This window comes from Hippocampus bargibanti, linkage group LG04 (genome assembly GCF_051943395.1).
Source record: "Hippocampus bargibanti isolate YZ-2025 linkage group LG04, ASM5194339v1, whole genome shotgun sequence".
Taxonomy (NCBI): Eukaryota; Metazoa; Chordata; class Actinopteri; order Syngnathiformes; family Syngnathidae; genus Hippocampus; species Hippocampus bargibanti.
This window is the reverse complement of record NC_142737.1, coordinates 7,936,891-7,961,589: the sequence shown is the minus strand read 5'-3', so window position 1 is coordinate 7,961,589 and position 24,699 is coordinate 7,936,891. Positions and strand designations below refer to the sequence as shown.

Here is a 24,699-nt window from a genome sequence, read left to right as displayed (position 1 = left end):
TGAAGCGGATTTACGTGGGACAAGAGATGTGCGGCAATCTCTTTTCGTCAATGGATGCTACAGCTTTGTGTTTGCTTTAAACATTTAGCCCGTAGCAGACGTACACATTTTAGCATGACATACCTGATTCACTGGTGAAAAGGACGCTTTGATCCTCTCCTCTTTCATCTAGAACTGTTTCATACAACAAAGAGGGTGCAGAAAGTGCTTAAGATTGAATGACTGTCTGTCTCTTTCATGTTGTGTCACATTATTTGTATTTTTTGTTGTTGTCCTGACTTCAAGATGGCACCGCGACAGTGGCTGCCTTTACAGCAGCTACTGACTTTTGTTTTTCTACTTCTTCTTTTCCTTTTCTCTTCCTTTTATAACTTTGTTGCTGTGAAATGTAAATGTCTCCACTGTGAGACTAATAAAGGCTAATCCAATTCAATCCATTGATATGATGGAACAAAAGCTTCTGAAAAGAACAAATATGTGAATTCAAGGAGGTAATGTGACAGCCTTCGAGCGCTCTCATATATTTTGAATCAAACGCCTGAATACAAAATGGGAAAAGTGAGAGAAAAGGCAATGCGGAGAATGTTAACAAAGCCTATGCATCTTTACCTTGCTACCGGCTCTATTCATTTATAATTCAATACACTGTGTGGTGATCTATACAAAGGGGACACACTTTCATGAGCTCAATTTTGACTTTTGGGTGTACATCTTTTTACACTGTTAACACTAAAGAAATGCTACTGTATATTTAATCAAGACGAAAAGACCTTGCAAAATACACACATTAGCTTGCGCGTGCAATTGTTTACCCGTAAGTTAGCTGTTTTGGCCGAACAACGCGACAGTGATGAACGGTGTGTTGATGCAGTTATCAATTTGTTTTTCAGCAGAATTCCCGAGAATCTTCAGAGAGAACCAAAACTCAAAGCACCAGATGATTATGTGACACCACAAAAAAAGTTAATGCTAATTGTTTTGAGCCCTCTGAGCAGTAATTCGTCGGTGTGACCGTTAAATCAGCATTCTACCTGGCTAATTGTCATCAATGTGTAGGTTTAAAGATAAGCACTGACTGGGTCTGCTATGACGTGGAAGCCACCTCAGATGGAAGAGGTCTTCAACGCCCGTTTTCAGCTTTGCAGTCCTTTTTATTGGATTGTGGGGGTAATGGTCTCATTTCCATGAAACTTTTAAGAGAAGAAGAGCATGGATCCGGGAATAATGCATTCTCTTTATTTGCTGTTGTGGGTGAAGTATTTATAGATTCATTTATATGCGTGTAATTTGACAGTCTGCTAGCGTTGGGACTAAGTTTGACCATGATTGCTCGTGCCTAGCCAATCATAGTTGGCGAAAACTATGACTTCTTGAAGCCGTTGGTACCCCTTTTGGGTTGCCAACTCGAAATCTGATTGGTTAGAGCAGGGGTGTCAAACATACGGCCCGCGGGCCGGAACCGGCCCCCAAGGAGGTTTGATCTGGCCCGCAGGGTAATTCCAAAGTGGAAAAAATGCATGAACGACATATAATTATTTTTTTAAAATGATGTACAATTCAGGGGTTGTCCACTAGGGGGCAGGGTGGTGCTTTTTCAACGCAGTTTCAACACCCTCATTAGCCAAAATATCATTATCCAAACGGTGAAAATTAGATAAGGAGTTTAGAATTTTCAATGTCAAATGGACCACGTCATATTTTTTTACAGTTTTTACAGAGTTTTTTTTTACAAAGTTTTCCCACGCAACTTTGTGCTTGGTGTGTTTTCAACAAGTTCCGATATTTTGGTTATTTATAGCATGTATGGTATAATTTTAATGGTCCGGCCCACTTGACATCTACCGAGGCCATATGTGGCCCACACTGTGAAATGAGTTTGACACCCCTGGGTTAGAGCAACAGTTTGATCAACACATTTGAATTTCTGTATAAATTTCTGTATAATTTGTCCTGTGGTCTATACCATCCCTCTTTTTTTAGCTGCAACAGCCCACTGTCTTGCTGCCCTTATTCTCTGTGTCATTATTTTTTATTTAGGTTTTTTTTGTGTGCGCGTGTTTTTTTTACTTTGTTACTTCCGGGTTGAGTGAACGCTGGCGCGTGTGGCTGCCGCTGCTCACACGCAGAAAAAAATATCCTGTGACTGTAAAGTGTCCTTGAGAGTTTTGAAAGGCGCTAGAAATTAAATGTATTCTTCTTCTTATTATTATTCTTATTGTTCAAAGGATAGGCGACACCATTTTTTTTTGTTTCGTAACAGAAAAACGTTTTATAGCATCTAAAAAACACACAGGCTGATATTTTTAGTCAAATGAAAGACATCAATAAAAATGACTTAAAGTGTCCAAAAACGACTTCAAAATGAAATTGGAAATGGCCAGTTTCAGAAGGTGCCGCCCCCTTGTTCGTGACGTCACGCCGTCTTGCCTTGCTTGAGAATCAAAACAATGGCTTCAGATTCTGAGAAAATGCTTTGTTGTTACTCATCCAGTTATGATTCAAATAGTTCTGAAGAGGAAAGCAAAAATGTCGATTAAAGGAGTCATCCCATGTCAATTCGAGCCGTCAATGACAGAAATGTAGCACCCAGAAAATGCAGAATATGGCGCCCAAGCTCCGTTGGAAATGGGCTGATTTATCTGCTGGGAATTTGTGTCAAATAGAATCAAATAGTAGCCTTGGTGCAACACACAATGATTCACCATCGCGTTATTTATGTGTTTTCCTTCTAATTTTGCCATCAACACGGATCAACACAAAGTTTTTAGACCAAACAAAGTACCGCAAAATGCATTGTGTGTCGCTTACTCGGTCAGGGGCATTCCAAACGTGATGTCACGTGGGGATCATCATCAAATCAAAAACAAGACTTCCTGAATATTCAGTGCGAGTCTTAAAACGTAAAACATAGCTATATGTGGTGGAATCTTTGTACAATACGCTCAGTAGAAGTCATTTGAAATGATTTTACAAATTATGGACACAACTTGCCCGGAGGCGTCTGTTGTCCTTTAAAAGATTTGGTCAAGTTGGGCCATCGTTTGCCTTCTCACATTCACCGGATAGCAGGGGAGGTTCTCTGGGTGGGTCTCTCATGTTTAATGTACAATCTTGCTCTCTTCCCTTATATTTGCCGCCGGATGTCTGCACAAGTGCCATTCGAGGAGCGCATGGAGTCAAGCTTTGTGTTTTTTCGTCTTCTTCTCAAAGTTCTTTATTTTTGCACATTCAAAGTTGTGTACATTGTAGGATTAGTCCTGGTCTGAACATGTGATACTTTTTACTGGAGTGGGCGTGAATGTAGACTTCCGGGATGGTTGGAAAAGGGGGAAAATGCAACTATGCACCCCTTCAAAGTCCCCATGGATAATCTGTAGATAAACAGAGAGATAGTTCATGGGGTTGAGTTGAATAAGTTTACTTCAGTTGATAAGTCGACCACACCTTGGTTTTGAATGCCCCCGAAGTTGTGTTTCCAAAAGAAAACAAGAAGACGAAAGCAAAGGGTGAAATGGAGCAAGGTAAAGTGGCAACGCAGCCTCCGGTGGCCGGCGTCGTCGTCGGCGCGACTGCAAAGGCGCCCAAACATCTGTGGAGGCAGCAGAACCAGGCTGCGCTCTCACCGCTCCACCACGCTCTCCTTGTGCGCAAGAGTCACCAGCGCGTCAGACAACGAGGCTTTTCCGACACCGAGCGGTATCTCAACCCACTCAACATGGACCGGACGTACGCCGTGGACACGGGACACCGACCTGGACTGAAGAAATCGCGAATGTCGTGGCCGTCGTCGTTTCAAGGTCTTCGACGGTAAGCTTTGCGTGGAAAGGAAAAGGTGGCCGGGGGGAAAGTGCCTCGCGATGGGCGTTGTGTGTTTGAGCGACTCAGTCTTTTTTCAATATCTCCGGTTGTTTTTTGGCAACTTTGGACCGCTTCGATGCTTGATGATGTTTCTTATTTATTTTGAAACGAGATCACCAGCTACGTTTTACGTTATGTTGGTGAAATTTTGACGTTGCCTTTATTTTGGCTTTTAAATGCTGAGACGATAACCAAAATCCACGTGAAACGATTGCAACTTTTTGTGTTTTAACGTAAAACGTCCAGTTTGGAGGCTGTAAGGGGGAAATATGAGGAAAATAAAACACATGCACAATGTGACACTGTGTAGTGATGCGTTCAGGGGCAAATGACACAGCTGAGGTGTCGCCCCGGAGGCAAATCTCAGGAATTAGAATAACGTATGCAAAGCGGCAGTTCAGCAAGTGCAGTGATCCTAAATGATTAATTTTATTTAGCTGTGTAAACTCATTCGTACCCGTGTATGGCTTTTTGCAACACTTATGCTTCACATGCGTAGGTCAATGACCCGTGGGACCACACACAGTCATTGCAGTTTATTTGGACTGGGTAGCGATTCAGATTTCCAAATTTGATCCGATTCACTTCTATTCACGATTCACTTTGTTTGGTGTTCAATTCAATTAACTCATTCACTGCCATACATGCAAAAATGTATCCACCCCAGTGCCAGGGTTTGTTGTTGTTGTCACTTGAATTCCTGGACTGACAGGATATTGAGTTTTTGGACTGTGTGAGCATCCAATACAACGTTACAAACATTAGACTATATTATCAGAAAAAAGAGTTCATTCCTAAATTATATGAGTCTGGAGTTATCTGAGCTTGAAATGAGGGCGGCTGTCCAAAATACAATGCAATATTGGTTTATATAGCGCTTTAACAACAGCTGAAGCTGGAACAAAGGGCTCACATGGAATCAAAGGAAATGCTCCCCCCATGTGGAAAAGACAAAAATATAGCCAAAGGCCATAGCCAGTGCTTTATCGGCACCCAATCATGACAAAATAAAACCCGAACAAATTCGGGAATGTCGCTCGACATTATACATGAATGGCAGTGAACGAGTTAAGGATGTCAGACAGTGGCCATTTCTTTCTATTATGAAAGACAATCTCAGACGAAACGAGGCTACAAATAGTCTAAACAGCTTTCCTCTAACCTGGTGCATTTGTCAAATTGTGAATCTTTACATTGAGAATTCAACCCAATTCAGTTTTCCATGAGTTTTGTTGAACATGATCTGATCGACAAAAATACCTTCCAATCAAAGAGATGTAAACATATGACGATCACATTCCTGTGGTGCTCACACACTGCTATTTTCTGTACCGCTCACAATGTTCCGGGCTATGGGCACCTAGAGCCGACTCCATTATATTTTGGATAAAATACAGACCACACCCCGGTTTGGATCTGTTCCTTATCCATCGAGTATCGAAACAGGCAATGATTCACACTTAAAATAACACCCTTCTGAGTGGTAATTGAACTCATGCTGGCTTCACGGAAGTCAGGTGAGTGAACCACCATGACCCCATGCAGTTCTATAAATGGAACCCGAGAGCAAAGTGTGAATTCTCATACTATATCCCCTTTTTTAGACTCTTGAGGCATCAATTTTCTCTACACTCTTTGACTCCCCTACACATTCTCAAAATTATTTAACAGTCCAAATTGTCCATGCTTGTAAATTGGAGTATGAATGATTATTAGTCCATCCACTGCCCTGCGATTGGCTAGTGACCATTCCGTGGTGTATGCTACCTCTTACTCCTAGTCAGCTGGGATAACCTCCAGCCCGCCCACACCTCTAATAAGGACTACAGGATGGATGTTTGATAATTACATCTTTATTTATTTCATATTTTTATGAGTGAGGGCCTCAGAAGCGCAGACAAGGATTAAAACCGTTTCCCATTGCTGATGTGTCATCTATATGCACGATGACCACAATGGCTCCTGAGCATTTTTATACCGAGACTCCAGAGTGATGACAGCAACGTTTTAATGAAGCACTTCCTGCAGACAAAAATACACAGATGATGCGGGAAGGCAAAACATGGCTTAGGTTTATGCAGGAAGTGCTTTAATTACTCGCATGTCCTGGTAAGGCGAGAGATTGTGTCAGAGTGAAGGAGAGAGAGAGAAAAAAAGGATCTGAGGATGAAATCTGAGAAGGTCACCTCAGCTCCCTTGTCTAAAGTGACTGTTAGAGATGCAGGTTGGATGTCAAATCACTTGATGTACGTAAACGCCCGCCTCATTCCATTTTCGTCCCTTTATTCAAATAATCTGGTGATGACAACCCTGGCCGGTTTGTGTAGCTGGCTGACGAGAATAGTTCTTGTCTTTTAGTGGCAAAACAGTCACACAGAGGAGAAGCCAGAGAGGGTGAAGAGAGCGCAAGCGAGGCAGGGGAGGGCACGCGAGATCAGAGCACAGATGGAAATGACACTGCCATGCAACCGCTTTGCTGCACTTAAACAGCCATGTCATTAAAAAAAAAAGGGTTCCATCAAAATGGGGCTTTCAACATGTTCCGAACCATCCCATCAAAAGACGATGGCACTTTAGGAAGTTAACGGCCTACCCTGAGTAAATTACGCTTGACACCGAAGGCTAATTACGTGACGGATACGCTGGACTGCACATTGCGGGGTGAACAACACCACGCCAATCCAAATCAAATATGCCGCAACACAATCCGATTTGAAGTTGGTCGCTTGTGCCTTTTCTTAATTTATGTCGTCCATTATAGCCTTCTTGTGCTTGTATCCCATCCGTTTTGGATGATAACTTTCTCCAATGGTGGCATTTGAGTTGACTGTAGGCCTTTATGCTGCACGGAATGTCTTCGCTTGCTATTAATGCGATTCATAGTGGATTTAGTTATTCATGGGCAATAATTCCAGTGTTATTCACGATTCATAAATTCACCAGTTATCTCTGCCTCTTTGCTGAAAAGCTCTCCAATAAAGTTTTTGTGCTTTTTATTTTCCGAAACTCCCTGAAATGCCTTATGGACCTAATTGCTTCAAAGAAATATGTTGGAGTGAGATTTCTTCAGCGAGAGACAATCTTTGTGTGTTGGGGAGGAGGTACGTTCACCCTGGTTTGTTGTTATTGTTGTTGTGAAGTCTTTTTTTGCATGTGCATTTACAAATACACATTAGTGATGCATAGTGTTTTCTTTGAACTCTGCTGATCTTAGGAATTGCTTAAAACATGGAGCGACGTTTAAAAACATTGAGATTTTAACTCATTCACTGCCAGACACATGCAAAAATGTGTCCACTCCAGTGCCAGGGTTTTTGTCATATTCATTGAAATGGCAGGACTCTCAGAATATTGAGTTTCAGGACTACATAAACATTCAATTCAGCGTAAGAAACCTTAAACTCTCTTATTTCATCATAAAAAAAGAGGTCATTCCCAAGTTATATGAGTCTGGACTTATCTGAGCTTGAAATGGGGGCGACTGGACAAAATACAATACAATACATACATATTGGTTTATATCGGGCTTTACCAACATGTTGGCTTCATCTGTTTTAAAATAGATGAAGCTGTAACAAAGCGCTAAAAGACAAATGCTGCTCCATTGTGGAAGGGAAAACATTGCCAGAGGGCTGCCCAACGCTTTATCGGCACCCACCTGCAAGAAAAACCAAAACGCGAACAAATGGAGAATGGCGTTCCACCTCGCACAATTTCAATTTAAATAAATAAATAATATATATATATATATATATATATATATATATATATATATATATATATATATATATATATATATATATATATATATATATATACAGTAAAGTCTCGTTATATCGATATTCAAGGGAGTCCGAAAAAATATCGATATAACTGGGACTATCGATATATCCGATCCTGCGCGCATGTAATTTTCTCCTTGCGTTCATGGAAATAGTATCGTAATAAGCGGTACTATCGATATAACCGATATCGATATAACGAGACTTTACTGTATGTATGTGTGTGTGTGTGTGTGTGTGTGTGTGTGTGTGTGTGTGTCTGTGTGTGTGTGTGTGTGTGTGTGTATATATATATATATATATATATATATATATATATATATATATATATATATATATATATATATATATATATATATGCACAAAAGGGTTGTTGTTTTCACGTGGTGTTGTGTGTTGTTTCAAGGCCACTTGTTGTCCTATCAAGACATGCAAATAAACTAAGTAAAGCTGCCCGAGAATACGGGGAACATCACACTTTTGGCTCTGCGTTATTGATGTTGTTTATGTGAGCCATACTTTGGAACAACCTCATTAAGTGAGGAGACGGCATGCTTCATTTCTTCGCATGAAAACTTCGGCGATCAAGTCTCTCTTCAAGTCAGATAACACTGACACATCTCCTGATTATAGCAGAGAGATATAAACAACTACCGGGGCGCTGTTTCTGAAGAAAAGGATTGAGAAAAGACCCCCCCCCCCCATACCGTTTTGCCTTTCCCTCTCGCAATCTTGCGTAGATGCGGAGAGACAGCGGCCCTTTCCCCATAGACCGGCGATGTTACAGTTTGTCCCTGAGTGGCCGGTACAGTGCAAAGTCCAGCAGCTGCCCGCAGGTAGAACACATCACCCAAATGTGTCACAACGGCGGCTGAGCTTTAGATGCCGCCCAAGGCCTCTGTAAGACCTCAGCGAGAATCTGGAGCGTCCTCTGATGATAACGTGGCATTTCTCCAATTTCTACCCTGTCGCAGAGACGCCGCAGGGTGTTGGTAGACTCGAAGGGAACATCGGGATTTCCTTTGTCGCCGTTCAAATTTTGAATGTGGAAGGAAATGATGAAACTAAAGCAGAAACAGGTGGAGGTGTTCCATCTGTGCTGTTGTCTTGCCCGTCGTGTCTTCAAAATCCAAATTGGATTATTTTCCTAGCTTCCATTCCCAAGTATGATTTTCACCACTATGTAATTAAGCCGACGACATTAGTTGAATTCATGGATGTTTGTGAGGACCTACATATACCAGTGGTCTAAGCCATAATTGCGTCCAAGCTGTACTATTAACTATGTGGCTACTCCAAAAGACGCATGCAATGTGCTAATGAGTGTGCTACAACACATTCCTGTAGTCGGGATTAGCATCAAATTGCATCGTTCCCATAATAAACTCGATCACAAAATGCTAATTAATATGCAACTTCATTGGAGGGCGTTCCAGTGATATAAATGGCAACTCCTTATTAGCATAACTTATACGTGATCATTAAGAAAAGTGATTTTGCACACCTTTTTTTTCTTCTCCCCCCTCCCCCGCCCAAGGACTCGGCACATTAATAGGTGACAGAAGCAAGCGCATTCAGGTGCCCCGTCGAGGCAATTTCAGTCAGTCAGATGTAGAGCAAAGCCTCTGCCCGCTGAACGGGAACGCTAAAAAGGTCACTGAGCATTCAGCATCACAGTAATACACATACACATTAATATTATGCCCAAACCCAGGCGGGCCACAACGCGCCGGCAGCCTCGCTCGCCGCTAACCTTGGCGACAAATCAAAAACGTTCCTACATGAGCAGCGCTCATTGTTGACATGCTCGCAACCGACGAGGAGTTCTTTTGAACGGCCTTGATGAACTCATTGTGCACCAGACGCTAATAGTCATTGAATAATATCTCCAAACGTCTATTGGCTTCATCTATTCACACACTTCAATATATTTAAATTAGGTCGCAGATGGTGTCATGGTTTATTTGCCCAATTTCATTCTCACTCCCTTTAAAATTTTATCCACAGCCTTTAAATTTCTTCTTGGTCCGCATGAAGTCACTTAGAATATATTGTAAACGATAGGGATAAGCGTCCTCCCCATTCTCGACGACTTGCACACTGCAAGAACCAAGACAAGGGCACGTAACATCCTACCAGCACCCTCCGCATCTCGCCCACCACCTTTTCCAGCGACTCCCCTCAGGCAGGTGCTACTGATCCATGCTTCTTCCCCCTAGCCATTAACTCTCTAAACCACAGGTGTCAAAGTCAAGGCCCGTGGGCCAAATCTGGCCCGCCACATCATTTTATTCAGCCCGCAAAAGCAAATCAAACTTGTGAATTTCCATGATGTTTGCTAAAGTCAAAACCAAAGATTTTAATTGTCCCATCTAAACCACAATAACAGTCATTATTTTTTATTTCAAATCTGAAAACAAGATATTCATTAATTTGTTGCGTGCTCTGTATGTAATATGTGGTGGGAATGAAACATTGTAATGGATTCTCCGAATTCATAACGGCGCCCGAGAGGAAACGCCTCTTTGGAATTTTGCATAACCCTGCCGACTAGCATCCTTTTAATATCATTGTAGCGCTAGCTCTGTACTCATTAGAACCATTGTCTGCTTGATACTTCGCACATTGTCTCACAGTTTTTCCACTTAAATTAAGGAATTTAATTAGATTAGATTAGCCTTTATTAGTGTCCTCCATGCTTATTTGTCATGTCTCTTTTAGGTGATACTAGTGCAGTGTGCTTTACTGAAAACAAATTCCATGTGTTCTACATACCATATTTATTCGAGTATCATGCACACACGTGTGTATAATGAGCACCCCTAATTTTCAATTCAAAATCGGTATAACATTTAGTTTCACTTTTTCTCGGCTCAAACCAAGTAATCAATAATAATTAAAAAAAGGAATGCGCATGATCCAGGTCTTTCCGAGAATCGAAACTTAACAGCTGAACAAAGTACGACTATGGAGAATAGCCATGGAAATGCTGCACCATCCTGGAAGGGATAAAGCATTAAAGGACAACGACACCATTTTTTGTTTTAGTCAATTGCAAAACACCAATAAAAAACGACTTAAAGTGTCCCAAAACTACTTCAAAATGACCCCGGAAATGGTGAGTTTCAGAAGGTCCCGCCCCCTTGTTCGTGACGTCATGCCAGGACGTCTTGCCTTGCTCTAGAATTAAAACAATGGCTTCAGATTCGGAGAATATGCTTTCTTGTTACTCCTGCAGTTCTGAATATGATTCAAACAATTCTGAAGAGGAAAGCATCAATGTTTGCAATCGATTAAAGAAGTCCTTCTGTATCATTTTGAGGCGTCTGGACTCCAATGTAGCTCACCGAAAATGGACAAGATGGCGTCCAAGCTCCGTTGGAAATGGGCTGATTTGTCGGCTGGGAATTTGTGTCAACTAGTACCAAATAGTAGTCTTGGTGCAACACACAACGTTATACCACCGCGTTATTTGTGTTTTCCTTCTAATTTTGGCATCAACACGATGTTTTCAGACCAAACAAAGTACACAAAATGCATTGTGTGTCGCTTTCTCCGTCAGTGATGATACCTACCGTGACATCACGGTAGGTATCGTCACCAACTCAAAAACAATACTTTTACCAAAATGTAAAATATAGCTATATGCGGTGGTAAAATACGCTCTGTAGAAATCATTTGAAGTGATTTTACAAATTATGGACACAACTTGTCCGGAGGCGTCGGTTATTCTTTCAATGTATATGAGAATTTTTTTCCCAGGCCTTGTTTATAACGCGCACCCAAACTTTGAGTTCTTTTTTAGGCAGACAATTTTGCTCGTTATACTCGAATAAATACGGTATTTGGCCAATAAAGATTATCCAGATTCAGAGAAGTGAATGGATGGTTCAATTTCCTCTCTGGCCTCTCTGTGTGGAGTTTACATGTTCTCCTTGGGCTCGCGTGGCTTTTGTTCGGGTACTCCTGTTTCCTCCCACATTCCACAAACATCCATGGCAGGATTCAGTGGATCAGAAAATGAATGGATGACGTGTGGTTCTTCACTGTTTGCCGTATACGTTCTCAATATACTTTTGTATATCATTTTCTAACACTAACGTTTTCTGAAATGTTATCCCCCCCCACAAGAAAGCCATAATTTTGAGTAATTATGTGTGGGCTTGTTGCCATTCTTGGTAGCGGGTTGTCAATATTATATCTTTGGCTAATTATGCCGTGTTATGCAAGTGAGCATGAAAGCTGACCACGTTTTCGAAGGTAGCACATTTTTTTTTCCAATTTGCACACTTTACTGGTTAAATGAGGCGACAGTTTAGTATAATTTGCTTGTGTTCTAAGTGGAAGGGAAAACAAATATTTCTCATTTTTTTGGGCAAAGTTTAAAAGACACCATTTTAATTATTGATACCCATGTCTCAGAGACTTTGCCTGAGCTGATTTATTATTCAACTCTCTGACCTTGCGCGGGGGTCTCTCAAATTTGGAAAATGGGTTAATATATTAAAATTTGAGACGCGTATCTGGCTTTCCACAATTTACAATGGGCTCGGGCTATTTGCTGGAATTCGACGAAGGAAATGATTGCTACTGTGAGCCAGAAACTCGCTTCTCTTGAGAGACTATGATTTCCAGCAGTTTTGGCTGGCCACATTGCACGCATCACCTGCCACTATTTAACTTATTCGCTAGTGAAGGCTTAGGTAGGGTATAATGCAGTGGGGGACCGTGAATTTTATCACTAGTCCTTCAGTAGTGCTACGTCTGAATCAATCCAGACTGAAAAAAGTGTGGTGTGATTTACTATAATTCCACTAGAGGGTACCGTTAGCCAGGTAATAACTGACCAAACTTTCTTAATGATCGAAGCAAAGGTTTCTTCAGCCGTCATCTGTACTTCGTTGAAGGTGTCGGACGTTTCACTCATCATCCGAAGAGCTTCGTCAGCGAACTAAAGTTGTGCTGGTGACTAGCCAATCATAGATTACGAAGACTCTGACGTTGACCAGCGCCTTTAAGAAGGCGTTGGTACCCCCTTTGGGTTGCCAACTCGTAATCCGATTGGTTATAGCAACAGTTTGATCAACAAATTTGATGTGACAGGGCAGGCAGATCTGATTGTGAAGGCGCCCAGGAAGATTTCTGACAATGGCGACAAATGTTGGCTGAAATGTGATTGAAATGTGGTTAAAGGACAGCCGACATCCCTTTTTTGTTTCTTGACATCAGAAAAACGTTTCATAGCATCTAAAATACCCAAAACACGCAGTATGATATTTTTATTCAAATGCAAAACACCAATAAAAATGACTTAAAGTGTCCAAAATCTGCAAAAAAATTGAGCTGCGAATTGGGCATTTTCAGAAAGACCCACCCCCAGTTTGTGACGTCACGCCAAGACGTCTTGCATTGCTTGAAAATCAAAACGATGGCTTCAGATTCGGAGAATATGCTTTCTTGTTACACCTCCAGTTATGAATATGATTCAAATAGTTCTGAAGAGGAAAGCATACACGTTTGCAATCGATTAAAGAATTTATTCCATGCTATGTTGAGGCAACATTGGGGAGAAACGATCACCAGAAAAGAGGCACAAAATGGCGATCTCCTTTGGCTGATAAATTCCTTATATAGAACTTGGACACCCTATTCTGGCGGATTTTGGGTGCAACACAAGGTTTTCAGACCAAACAATACAGCAAAATACATTGACGTGATGGAAGGACTCCTACAATGTGTCTTTTTTTCGGTCAGGGGACGTTCCATTGTTGACGTCACGTACGGACTCGTCACCAACTCAAAAACAAGACTGCCTGAATATTCAGCGCGAGTCTTAAAACGTAAAATATAGCTATATGCGGTGGAATCTTATTAAAATACGCTCAGTAGAAGTCATTTGAAGCCATTTTACAAATTATGGACACAACTTGTCCGGAGACGTCGGTTGTGCTTTAAATGGTTAAATACGAAAATACACATCTGGAAGCAGCACAACAGAGGGAAAGGAATGAAAAGAAGCTGAAAGATAATTTGGATTTACAGTAAAGTCTCGTTATATCGATATCGGATATATCGATAGTCCCGGTTATATCGGTACTATTTCTATGCACGCACTGAGAAAATTACATGCAAACAGGGTTGGATATATCGATAGTCCCGGTTATATCGATATTTTTTCGGACTCCCTTGAATATCGATATAACGAGACTTTACTGTATTTAATAAGAATTCATGGGCAAAATATAATTAACATAAGTCCGTGATTCATATATTTTTCGGCCAGCAAAGACGACTTTGCAGGCCTTGACGATCGATAATGTGTGCACACGAGAGATTGTTGTGACACGAGTGAATGCCACCAAGTTTCAGAAGCAGCAACACAGTCCATTGACCGACTCGTATTATAATGTCATTTGCATGTAAAACGGCAAAATAGTTTGTCCTTATGGTACATCAGAAAAAAGTTGATCATAGTGAGCAAACTTAATTGATGTTTCACTTGAATACAAAAAAAATCAATTCTTTTGATATTTTTGTACAGTGGCAATCACTGGCGGCACCCGCGTGATCGCAGATAGACGCACGAATGATTGCAAGCGCGTGCGGCTCTTTGAGCACGCTCACCTTCGCAATCGAAGCCATTGTCGTGTAGATTGTGGACTCCCTTGAAAAATTGACACAGGATCCATTTGCTGCAGCAGAGTATGGACCATCCGCCATCATTTCTTCACAGTTCTTGATGAGGGAATCTGTCAAACTATTCTTAGCAAGTGAGGATCCTTCAAACTGGTATCAGTGAAGGTATTAGGGCAGGGCGGTCAAATTCATTTTTTGCCACGGGCCTCATTGTAGTTACGGTTTCCTCTCGTGGGCCGTTATGAATTTGGGGAAGCCATTCGAATGTTTCATCCCCTCCACATATTACATACAGAACGCACAACAAATTAATGAATAACAAGTTTTAAAATTTGAAGTACAAAATAATGACTCTTATTGTGGTTTACATAAGATAATTTGAAATTTTGGTTCGGAATTTAGCAAGCATATTTGAATTTCACAAGTTTGATTTGCTTTTGTGGGCCGAAAAAAAGATGTGGCGGGCCAGATTTGGCCCCCGGGCCTTGACTTTGACACCTATGATTTACACTATGTTAACAGAACTTAAATAATCACCGTGGGCTTTATTTTCTCACGTGCATTCAGCTGCGGACTGTCAAGGCCTGCAAAACCTTCTCTAAAAAATATCAGCATCACGAACTGATGTTAATTATATTTTGTCCATGAATTCTTATGAAATAATTCCAAATTGTCTTTCAGCTTCCTTTCATTATTTTTCCCCTATTGCGCTGCTTCCAGTGTTTTTTAATATTTAAGCATTTAACCAATCACATTTCAGCCATCATCAAGTTTGATTTGCTTTTGCGGGCCGAATAAAATAACGTGGCGGGCCAGATTTGGCCCCTGGCCTTGACTTTGAAACCTGTGGATGAGGGGTTTGTGTTGCAAAAAATTCCATTCACTGTATGTAGTATTTTGTTTTTATGTTCGTATTAGTATGAATTGTCTTAACATTTCAGGGCATGTTTTCAGTGGAGTAGTGAAGATGTGTATGCTATGCTCTGTTTTAAATCTCAAACTGAGTTGCTTGCCCTCTGTGTAAGTTATCCAGGTAGAATTGATGGCAAATTCGCTGGCCCCAACATTGCATAAAATGTAAAACAATGCTTGTGTGTCAGGAGCTGCGAGCAGAATGTTAAATTTAGCACCTGAAATTTATTACCCAAGCCACTTTCCATCCAAAGTTGATTGATTTAGTTATTTATTCTGTCCCCCATCACAGAATTTACCACGCATCTCATTATGAAATTTGCCAAGTCGCAACGGCTGTTTGATTGTGCGCTTTGGACACTGCCTCGTCAAATTCCCTTTGAAAAGGACAGGAAAATAAGTGCCAGCAATACTGTCTGTCGAACCATTTGCCAGAATGGAAAGGCGCTCGTAGCCAAAATGCCACCAAACTACAGAGCAGCAAGACCAGGCAGGATGACGGACATTCAACAGAAAGTTACAGTGTGAAATAATACAAAATAATAAAGAAACACGACTTTTGTCTCAATTCCAATCGGTAAACTACTTATGTCATAATGTTTGGTTACCAGTACGGATTTCCTTTCTATGACTCTGCTCCTTTTGTAGGTCAGCGCACTGCTGTCACACTTGGTCACTCAACTGAGGCTGGCACAAGTAAGGAGAATTGAATTGGAAATTCCTACTTCATTGTTATAGTAGCTGGGTGGTCACTTTTAAAGCATTTGTGTCACGTAGAGCAAGGGTTTCAAGGTCTTTTTTTTTGCCGCAGGCCACATAGTAGTTATGGTTTCCTCTCGAGGGCAGTTATGAATTTGGGGAAGCCATTAGAATGTTTAATTCCCACCACATATTACATATAGAACATACAACAAATTAATGAAGAACTAGTTTTTAAATCTGAAGTCAAGAATAATGACTGTTATTGTTGTTTACATCCAAAAATATGAAATTTTGGTTCGGATTTTAGCAAGTATCATGGAATTTCACAACTTTGATTTGCTTTCGTGGGCCGAAAATTATGTGGCGGGCTGGATTTGGCCCCCGGGCCTTGACTTTGACACCTGTGATGCAGAGGAACTCGCAACTGCTCACCCACGAGTGCCGTGTTGTCGTGTGATAACGTCTTCTCAAGTTAAAGAATGAAAAAAAAAGAGATTGGGTGAAGGCAAAAATATTCTGACAGAATAATGGTGAGCTGTTGCGCAACACGGTCACCGAGGCAGCTAGTCACTTGGCATTGAGTCATAAATGTGAAACTATTACTTGCCATGTCATTGTGTACAAATATATCATACTATATTTGGGGTTATTGAGGTACAGTTGTTTTAAAAAGTATGTTAGATAAGAAGAAGAAGAGATAAATCAAAGTCAACTCTGGTTCTAGTTAAAGTAAAAAATTGCAGACATGTTTGGCTAGTTTTCCAAAAGATGCCTTCGCAATGGCTTAACGGATGTAAACAGAGTAGCAAAAAGGCTACGTTAGCTTAGCATCACAATAAAAACATTTACTTGTATTTATTTTGCTGTTGTTCAGATTAGATTTTTTTTTAAGAGATCAGAAGCTGATAGTTTTTCAGACTGCCACAACACATATGATCTGTTTTGGAACCGAATACAACAAATATTTCTCTTTCTTAAATCTCTCCATCGATTTACTTTATCTGTTTCCTTCACTTTTTCATTGTTGTCATTGGTGGTGGTTTAAAACAAGTTGAAAGTAGAACTATTTGCTGGAGTACAAACTACAGATTTGTATTCAAATGTAGGGACTAAAATCCCCTCTCAAAAAAGATGGCAGATACAAGAAAATTTGCACCGTATGCCTTCGACTGCCGGACGAAGAACCTGCCAGCAGGTAGCCTAAACAAGACAGCAGAGCTGCTTCATGGTCGTTTGTTATGACATACGTCGAGTGTGACGCAAGCACCCGCGGGTATCATCTCGCTCGCTTGAGTCTTGTGTATTAGCCTCTTTTGCTCAGTCCTGTGGGGGCTAGTTTCCACTGCTTGTTGAACGTGAGCAAGATTTTCTACTATGGATGACCACAAGGGAGAAGGATATAAGAGCTGTCAGTCAGGCGGCGCTTCGTGTCTACGTGGTCTGATTTATTCATATTTGTTTCTATCTTTTCTACATTTCTTTTTATGATGTTGCTCATGATTTATGAATCCCCCACATGAGGTTTATATTTGTATGCTGTGGATAATAAATGGACTTGTCTCAATGTTAAAATGATAAAGAATATATTTTATGTAAACAGTATGTTTTTTCTTCTTCCTTATCAATCGACGATAGTGGTTGCCAGGTTTGGTCTCGCTTGGGTCTGATTAAATCCTTCTTTTCCAAACAGGAAAGACACTGCCGATAGCAATAGCAACATTTCCCTTCTTCAACTGTGGGGGAAGAGGCACGTTCTTTTAGTTGCTGATTTCTTCACAAACAGGTCGGCCCAATTGGCACTCACCCGCCTGACGGAAGTGTGGATTCAGTTCCTACTCAGTGGATGTGAGTAGAAGTAGTTCAGCCATGTACAGTATTGAATATGGATGGATAAGCCTGAATTTTATGCTGAAAGTGTTCAAGTGAACAAATCTGTCCATTCAAGAACTTCCTTTCTTGAAGGAACAGAACATAAACATATAATTGATCGACTATGATGCTTACGCCGAGTTTGGTGTAAAATGTATTCGTTTAGTATTACCGTATTTTCTGGTGTATAAGGCGCACCAAAAAGCCTTCATTTTCTTATATGCCAGTGCGCCTTATATGGTATCCAGTGATACCTTCGCTTACCAACTTAATTGTTCCCAGACAAAATGTGTATCCCAAAAATTCATTTCCCATAGGAAACCATTAAAATGAGAATAATCCGTTCCCAGGTACCCATAAAATATAATTTTCTACTTTCTAATTTTCTAAGCCTTAAAACTACACAAAACATAAATTATTTTATGTATAATAAATGTGTTATGGTATTATAATTAAAGAAATAAACTGTACTGTCTAATAAAGTCGTTGTATTTACCTTTGTGATGGTCGTTGATGGAATGGAGTGGTTGGTTTCCTCAGCATTAAACACTTAATGAGGAACGCAACATTCTTCTTTCACCATCTTGAGGAACGATCCCTTGTAGGTGTTTTGTCTGTGATAATTTTATCTAGTTCCTCATCAATTGTGTTCTGTCTAGCTGGGTTGATAGCTTTCAAGTATACAGATGGCTTGTGCCGGTTGTTTGTCACTCATCACTCATTGAGGCAGCTCCGTGTACGAAAAAAAGTTTGTATGCCAAGGTAAAATTTTCATTCATTTAACGTTCGTAAACCGAAAAGTTCGTAAGCCAAGGGGTTCGTAAACCGAGGTATCACTGTATTTATGTATTACATTTGAAAACTTTTTTTCATCCATTGAAGGTGCACCTTATAGGCCGGAGCGCCTTAAACTGTATATGATAAAAGTTAAAAAAAACATTAATTGGGCGTGACCTTATACTCAGTTTTGCCTTATACACCGGAAAATACGGTACTTCAATTGGCTTGTGGTGTATGACACAGGATGTTCAAAATCCTGCTTAAGCGACCCCTGCCCATATTCATTGCTTCTCTATCACTTACTGATGCTGCCCATTTTATTTTATTCAGCACACGTATCGAGTATTGCAAATGGCTCTCCTCTACAAGCCTAAAAAAAAAAACGAATCGGCGACTCCAAACAGAAATTGCCGAGTGGCAAAGTGAATTTGTCGACTTGTCTGTCCAACCCCTAGTGTGCAGTTGGGTCCAAGCCACTACATTCGGTGAATGGTTTGCTCAATGTAACATAGCCGCCCCCCCTCGACCCCTTTTTTTTTTTTTTTTTTTTTTTTTTTTTTTAAACAAATAACAGGTTGCAAATAATTAGGTTGCAAACAAAACCTCATTGTTAATCTATTTTGTCCTGAGAAATCCTCTTAGAATTCTCATCTATTTCACAACATGAAATATTCAATCTCCTGTATAAATAAATTGCCAGTGGCGCTGCTTAACACCCAGCAAGTTATGGTAAACATACTTAATATTTCTGTTTTTTTTCTGTGGATTTACAGGATTAGATCCTTTAATTAAGAGACCAGATATATTTTATTTGGTCTACATCAACCGTCAGTTTGTTTTTATGCCTTTAGGCAAATAATTTTTTAGGAGACTGACTATCCTGAGAGGAACAAATGGACCACGATATGCAGTAAAAAGGTCCTTGGCTGGTATGGTCCACGGATTTTGAGTGCTCGTGGTCATTGTTTTTGGTGTATTTTCTGTTCAGGTTCGCTACCAGTTGAGTTTATTTGATATCTCAGCGGCAACACATAATAAGTTGACTCAGAGCCATGTGGTTCCAAACATGAGGGCTTGTTATTCTTTTTTTTTTTTTGCTCAGCCACGAGACTGAATGGAAGAGCGGTTATGGATGTTGCCCCTTAGAGTGTAATGATTGCAGCAAGAGAAAGATTATTCATTGTGTAGAGTTTTATTTTTTTAACTGCTGTTTCATTTTTGTTGTAAAATACAGAAGATATATTTTGTCTGGGTAAGCCTTTGTGATGGATGTCACAGTGACGAGTCAAATGCTATTTTACAAATATCAAAGTTGACTTTCATTATGATGCTTATCTTTGCTCACAAGAAAAAAGGTGTGACACTGAGCCTCTAAACGTAGAAATGAATCAGCCAACTCTAACAATATCGAATAACGGAACGCTAAGTGTTAGCGAAGTTAATGGAAGGCGGCCATATTGGCATGCTCACTTCACCTCATTACTGTCTGTTTTAGAATTGTAATGAGCATTTTAACAACAGGGTGGCACATTGTATCAAATAATAATTCCTTGAGACCATTTTTATTCTCAGTATTTATTTATTTACCACATTTTCCGATGTATAAGGCGCACGGGAGTGATAGATGCACCCGCAATGAATGTTGTGTTTTCAAACTTTTTCCATAAATTAGGCACACCAGAGTGTAAAGCGCACCTTCAATGAATGAAAAATGTTTTCCAAATATAATATATAAATACAGTGATACCTTGGCTTACGAAATTAATTGGTTCCCAGACAGAGTGTGTAAGGCGAAAAGTATGTATCCCAAAAATTAATTTCCCATATGAAACCATTAAAATGAGAATACTCCGTTCCCAGGTCCCCATAAAACATAATTTTTTACTTTCTAATTTTCTAAGCCTTAAAACTACACAAAATATACCTTATTTTATGTATAAAAAATGTGCTATGGTATTATAATTAAAGAAATAAACTGTACTGTATAATAAAGTCGTTTTATTTACCTTTGTGATGGTCGTTGATGGCTTGATGGAATGGAGTGGCCGGTTTCATCAGCATTAAACACTTGATGAGGAACGTAGCCTTCTTCTTTCACCATCTTGAGGAATGATCCCCTGTAGGTGCTTTCTGTGCGATAATTGTACCTAGTTCTTCATCAATTGTGTTCTGTTTAGCTGGGTTGATAGCTTTTTGCATCAAGTGAACAGATGACTTGTGCGGGTTATTTGTGGAGCCTTATTGATGATAATTTTAACTTTGTAGTCTACACTCTGACTTTGAACTATCAAAGTTGAAACGATTCCAGATTTCACTGTTTTCTATCCATTTCCTCACCAATTTCTAATTTTTTTCCCATATATAAGGTGCACTGCATTATAAGGCGCATGGTCAGCTTCTGAAAAAAAATATAAGGCTTTTAGGTGTGCGGTGTAGTGCAGAAAATACGGTGTTCTCAGTGTTTGGTAGTGTACAAGGCAGTATTTTCATGACAACCGCTGCTAACTGGCCCCTGAAAGCCACAATCACATCAAGATAGAACTTTATGGAGATATTTTTTTTTACATTTTTTTGCCCATTAGAGATACAGTACGTAGATTTCCAATTTCTACTAATCCATGGATCCCATCTTTTCGCTCGCCGTGTTTGTTTGCATGATGTCCTCTTGTTCATTGAATTAGACCAATTAAGCATGAAGTGTCCTGTTTGGGTTGAATCATAATGGGTTTGCATTTTCTCGGAATGCATTCACAGAAGGGCACCACGATCATTTGGGAAATAGTTACCATGACTACATTAGTTAGACGGGTGCTCTGATTTCATTAGCGATAAGATCTCACGAGAATCTTTCGAGTGCAACTGGTGTAGGGAAGGAAGGGAGAAGTGTGGGGAAATTATTTGAGAATGTGGAGGGCAGATGGGAAGATTTTTTTTGGGAGTGTGAGATGCTTTCAAAACATTTTGGGTGGCGTGATAATGAAAGTCACTCTCGCAAATACCACAAAGGGAACACTCTTAACATATTCACTGCCATTCACAAATTTATTTGTGAGTTGAAAATATGATGTCAAGGCCATTCCCGAATTAGTTGAGATTTGTTGTTGTTGTTGTTGTTTTTTGCTTGTATGCTGATAGAGCGCTGACCAGACCTCTGGTAAGGTTTTTTTCCCTTCCACAAGGGGCAACATTCCCCTTTTTTCCATGTTAGCGCTTTGTCCCAGCTTTAGCTGTTGTTAAAGCGCTGCATAAACCAATATGTATGCATTACATTGTATTATGGACAGACACCCTCGTTTCAAGCTCATATAACTCCAGACCCATATTATTTAGGAAATAACTCATTTGTTTCCGATGAAAGAAGAGAGTCTTTGGTTTCTTACGTTGAATCAAATGTTTATGTAGTCCTAAAACTCAATATTATGCGGGTCCTGGAATTCCACTGACAATGACAAAAACCCTGGCACTGGAGTGGACATATTTTTGCATATGTGTGGCAAAGAATGACTTTAAAAGCTATGTTCTTATTATTGATCCTTTTTGCCATTTGACATTGAAGCAGATTTTTTTTCTGAAGCAATCATATCCCAAACAAATCAAATTTTTTTGACAATAATGCTCTCAATGCCCCGACTCGTCTAAACAATGAATATGTTTGCGGAAGATGAATTTAGCATCTGATGTGGCGGCTATTTTGCATCGCACTGCAAGTCGCAGTTGATGAAATCGACATGGCTCACCTGTGTCCAGGGATTGGTCATGTGACATTTACAAGATAAGCCCTGAGGCTTAGCCTCGTCACTGCCCTCCGGTAGCTCGGCATCAGTCGCTCGTACCGGGTATTCGACGATAAATAGGAGTGCACCATTATCACTCAGAAGAGCATTTGGTAGTGAGGATCCATCACCTGTAAGCGTGCCCCTAACTCATGCACAGATTGCTGCATTTCTTGGATCTGCACACACACGCACACACACACGCACACAAAACATATTCCCTCGTGTCCATCTGTTTGTGCTGCAGTCAACTTCCTGAGTCGTTTCTCACACAACAGGAAGATTAGAGTTCCTTTGGGTAAAGTCAATCATGATCATGGAAAAAGGTCATGGCCTGCTACACTTAGTTTGATTTTTCACTGGTTGCAAAAGTGATTTCTCTGCAGGGAATATGGCAGGGGTGGGGTGTAAGACTGAGTCTCGTGTCCTTCTGGGTGGGCAGGATGAGTCTCACTCATGTAAATGTAGTGCAGCGATTCCCAACAAGTGTGCCGTGGCACATTGGTGTGATGTGAGAGATGATGTAGTACGGCGCGGGAAATTGTCCATTGTCACTTATTTGGACAGAAAATTTCTTTTCTCCCCTCTACCCCCAAAATATAAATATACAGTGATACCTTGGCTTACGAACTTAATTGGTTCCCAGACAGAGTGTGAAAGGCGAAAAGTGTGTATCCCAAAAATTAATTTCCCATAGGAAACCATTACAATGAGAATAATCCGTTCCCAGGTCCCAGGTAATTTTCTACTTTCTAATTTTCTAAGTATTAAAACTACACAAAATATACCTTATTTAATGTATAATACATGTGCTATGGTATTATAATTAAAGAAATAAACTGTACTGTATAATAACGTTGTTTTATTTACCTTTGTGATGGTCGTTGATGGCTTGATGGAATGGAGTGGCCTGTTTCATCAGCATTAAACACTTGATGAGGAACATAACCTTTTTTCACCAACTTGAGGAATGATCCCTTGTAGGTGCTTTCTCTGCGATCATTTTATCCAGTTCCTCATCAATTGTGTTCTGTTTAGCTGGGTTGATAGCTTTTTGCATCAAGTGTACAGATGGCTTGTGCGGGTTATTTGTGGAGCCTGATTGATGGGATATTTTAACCTTCCAGTCTACACTCTGCCTTTGAACTATTAAAGTTGAAACTCTCTCATTGTCGTTTGCCTGTCTCTTTAATGTTTAAACCACCTCCCCTCACTGCTGCATTCTTGACCAATCACGTGGCTATAACCAAAGACTGGGGGCGGGAACGTTCGTAAACCGGAAAGTTCGTAAGCCAAGGGGTTCGTAAACCGAGGTATCACTGTACTGTATATATTTTGTTTATCAATCGATGCCACCCACACATAATGACAGGCAGATCAATCAAAAGTTATTCCACCCTATCACAGAAGTTGCATTTACTGTATCAACCTATTTTGCCACTTTTTGTCAATTGTTTTGCTCAGTAATATGTCAGTACTTTTTCTCCAGTGATATATCTCCCTTGGCTTCCCTTGGCTCGTTGGGAAAAAGGTGATGACTTGAATCCATCCGTTTTCTACAGTGTTGATCCTTATTATATGGGTGTGACCGGTCATTTCTTTTTATATGTGGCCCACAACTGGCTGGTGACCAGTTTAGTGTGTGGTCTGCCTTCCAACCGAAGTTGTGAAAATCTCCAGTAACTCCCCACTAACTTCTTCAGGATGAAATGTGTTCAAAATGGATTAGATTATATTAAATGAGACTTAATTCACCTCACAGTGAAGAAATGTACATTTCACAGCAGCAAAACAAAATACAGGAGCTGCTGTAAAGGCAGTCAATCTTGCGGCGCCATTTTGAAGTCAAAAACAAATAAAAAAAACACTAACAAATAATGTGACACAACACAAAAGACACAGACTATTCAATCTTAAAGCACTTTCTCCACCCTCTTTGTTGCACAAAGCAGTTCTAGATTAAATAGGAGCAGATCAAAGCCTCCTTTTCACCAGTGGATCAGGGACGTCATGGTGGAATGTGCATTTATGCTACAAGCTAAGTTTCGAAAGCAAACACAAAGCCTTAGAATCCACAAGTCAAAATTGCACTTGTCATAACTACAGAAGAAGTTATGACTTTTCTTCATTGTCCGAAGTGCGTTGAGTTTTGTCGTACATTTTCTAATTAATTATATTTTTCGGAAAACCTGCTCGCCACTCTGGTTTCAGTCAATCCCGCCCAATACTTTCACTGCCTTTCATCCTCATTGAGCGGCTGCGCCCAGATGTTTTCTCAGGAACGGGCATCACATCGGCATTCGTCTCGCCACGTCTGGTTTCGTGCCGAGCAGTGCCCTGTGTGGAAATAATGGAGGACATTACATTTCCAAGCCATTGACAAAAGG

At 40.3% G+C, this 24,699-nt stretch overlaps 1 protein-coding gene across 2 annotated transcripts in view; it reads left to right on the top strand.

Annotated features, from left to right (window-relative positions):
* pde4d (phosphodiesterase 4D, cAMP-specific) overlaps positions 1-24,699 on the top strand; it is a 239,740-nt gene that overhangs the window by 53,158 nt on the left and 161,883 nt on the right. Inside the window, exon 1 of one of the 2 annotated variants that reach the window (XM_088993805.1) lies at positions 3,071-3,807. The exons of the other annotated variant lie outside the window; for it this stretch is intronic. Within the exon in view, the coding sequence (XP_088849931.1) occupies positions 3,512-3,807 (296 nt within the window). The 5' untranslated portion in view covers positions 3,071-3,511. Of the gene's footprint in view, positions 1-3,070; positions 3,808-24,699 lie in introns of those variants that run through there. 2 annotated transcript variants of the gene reach the window in all.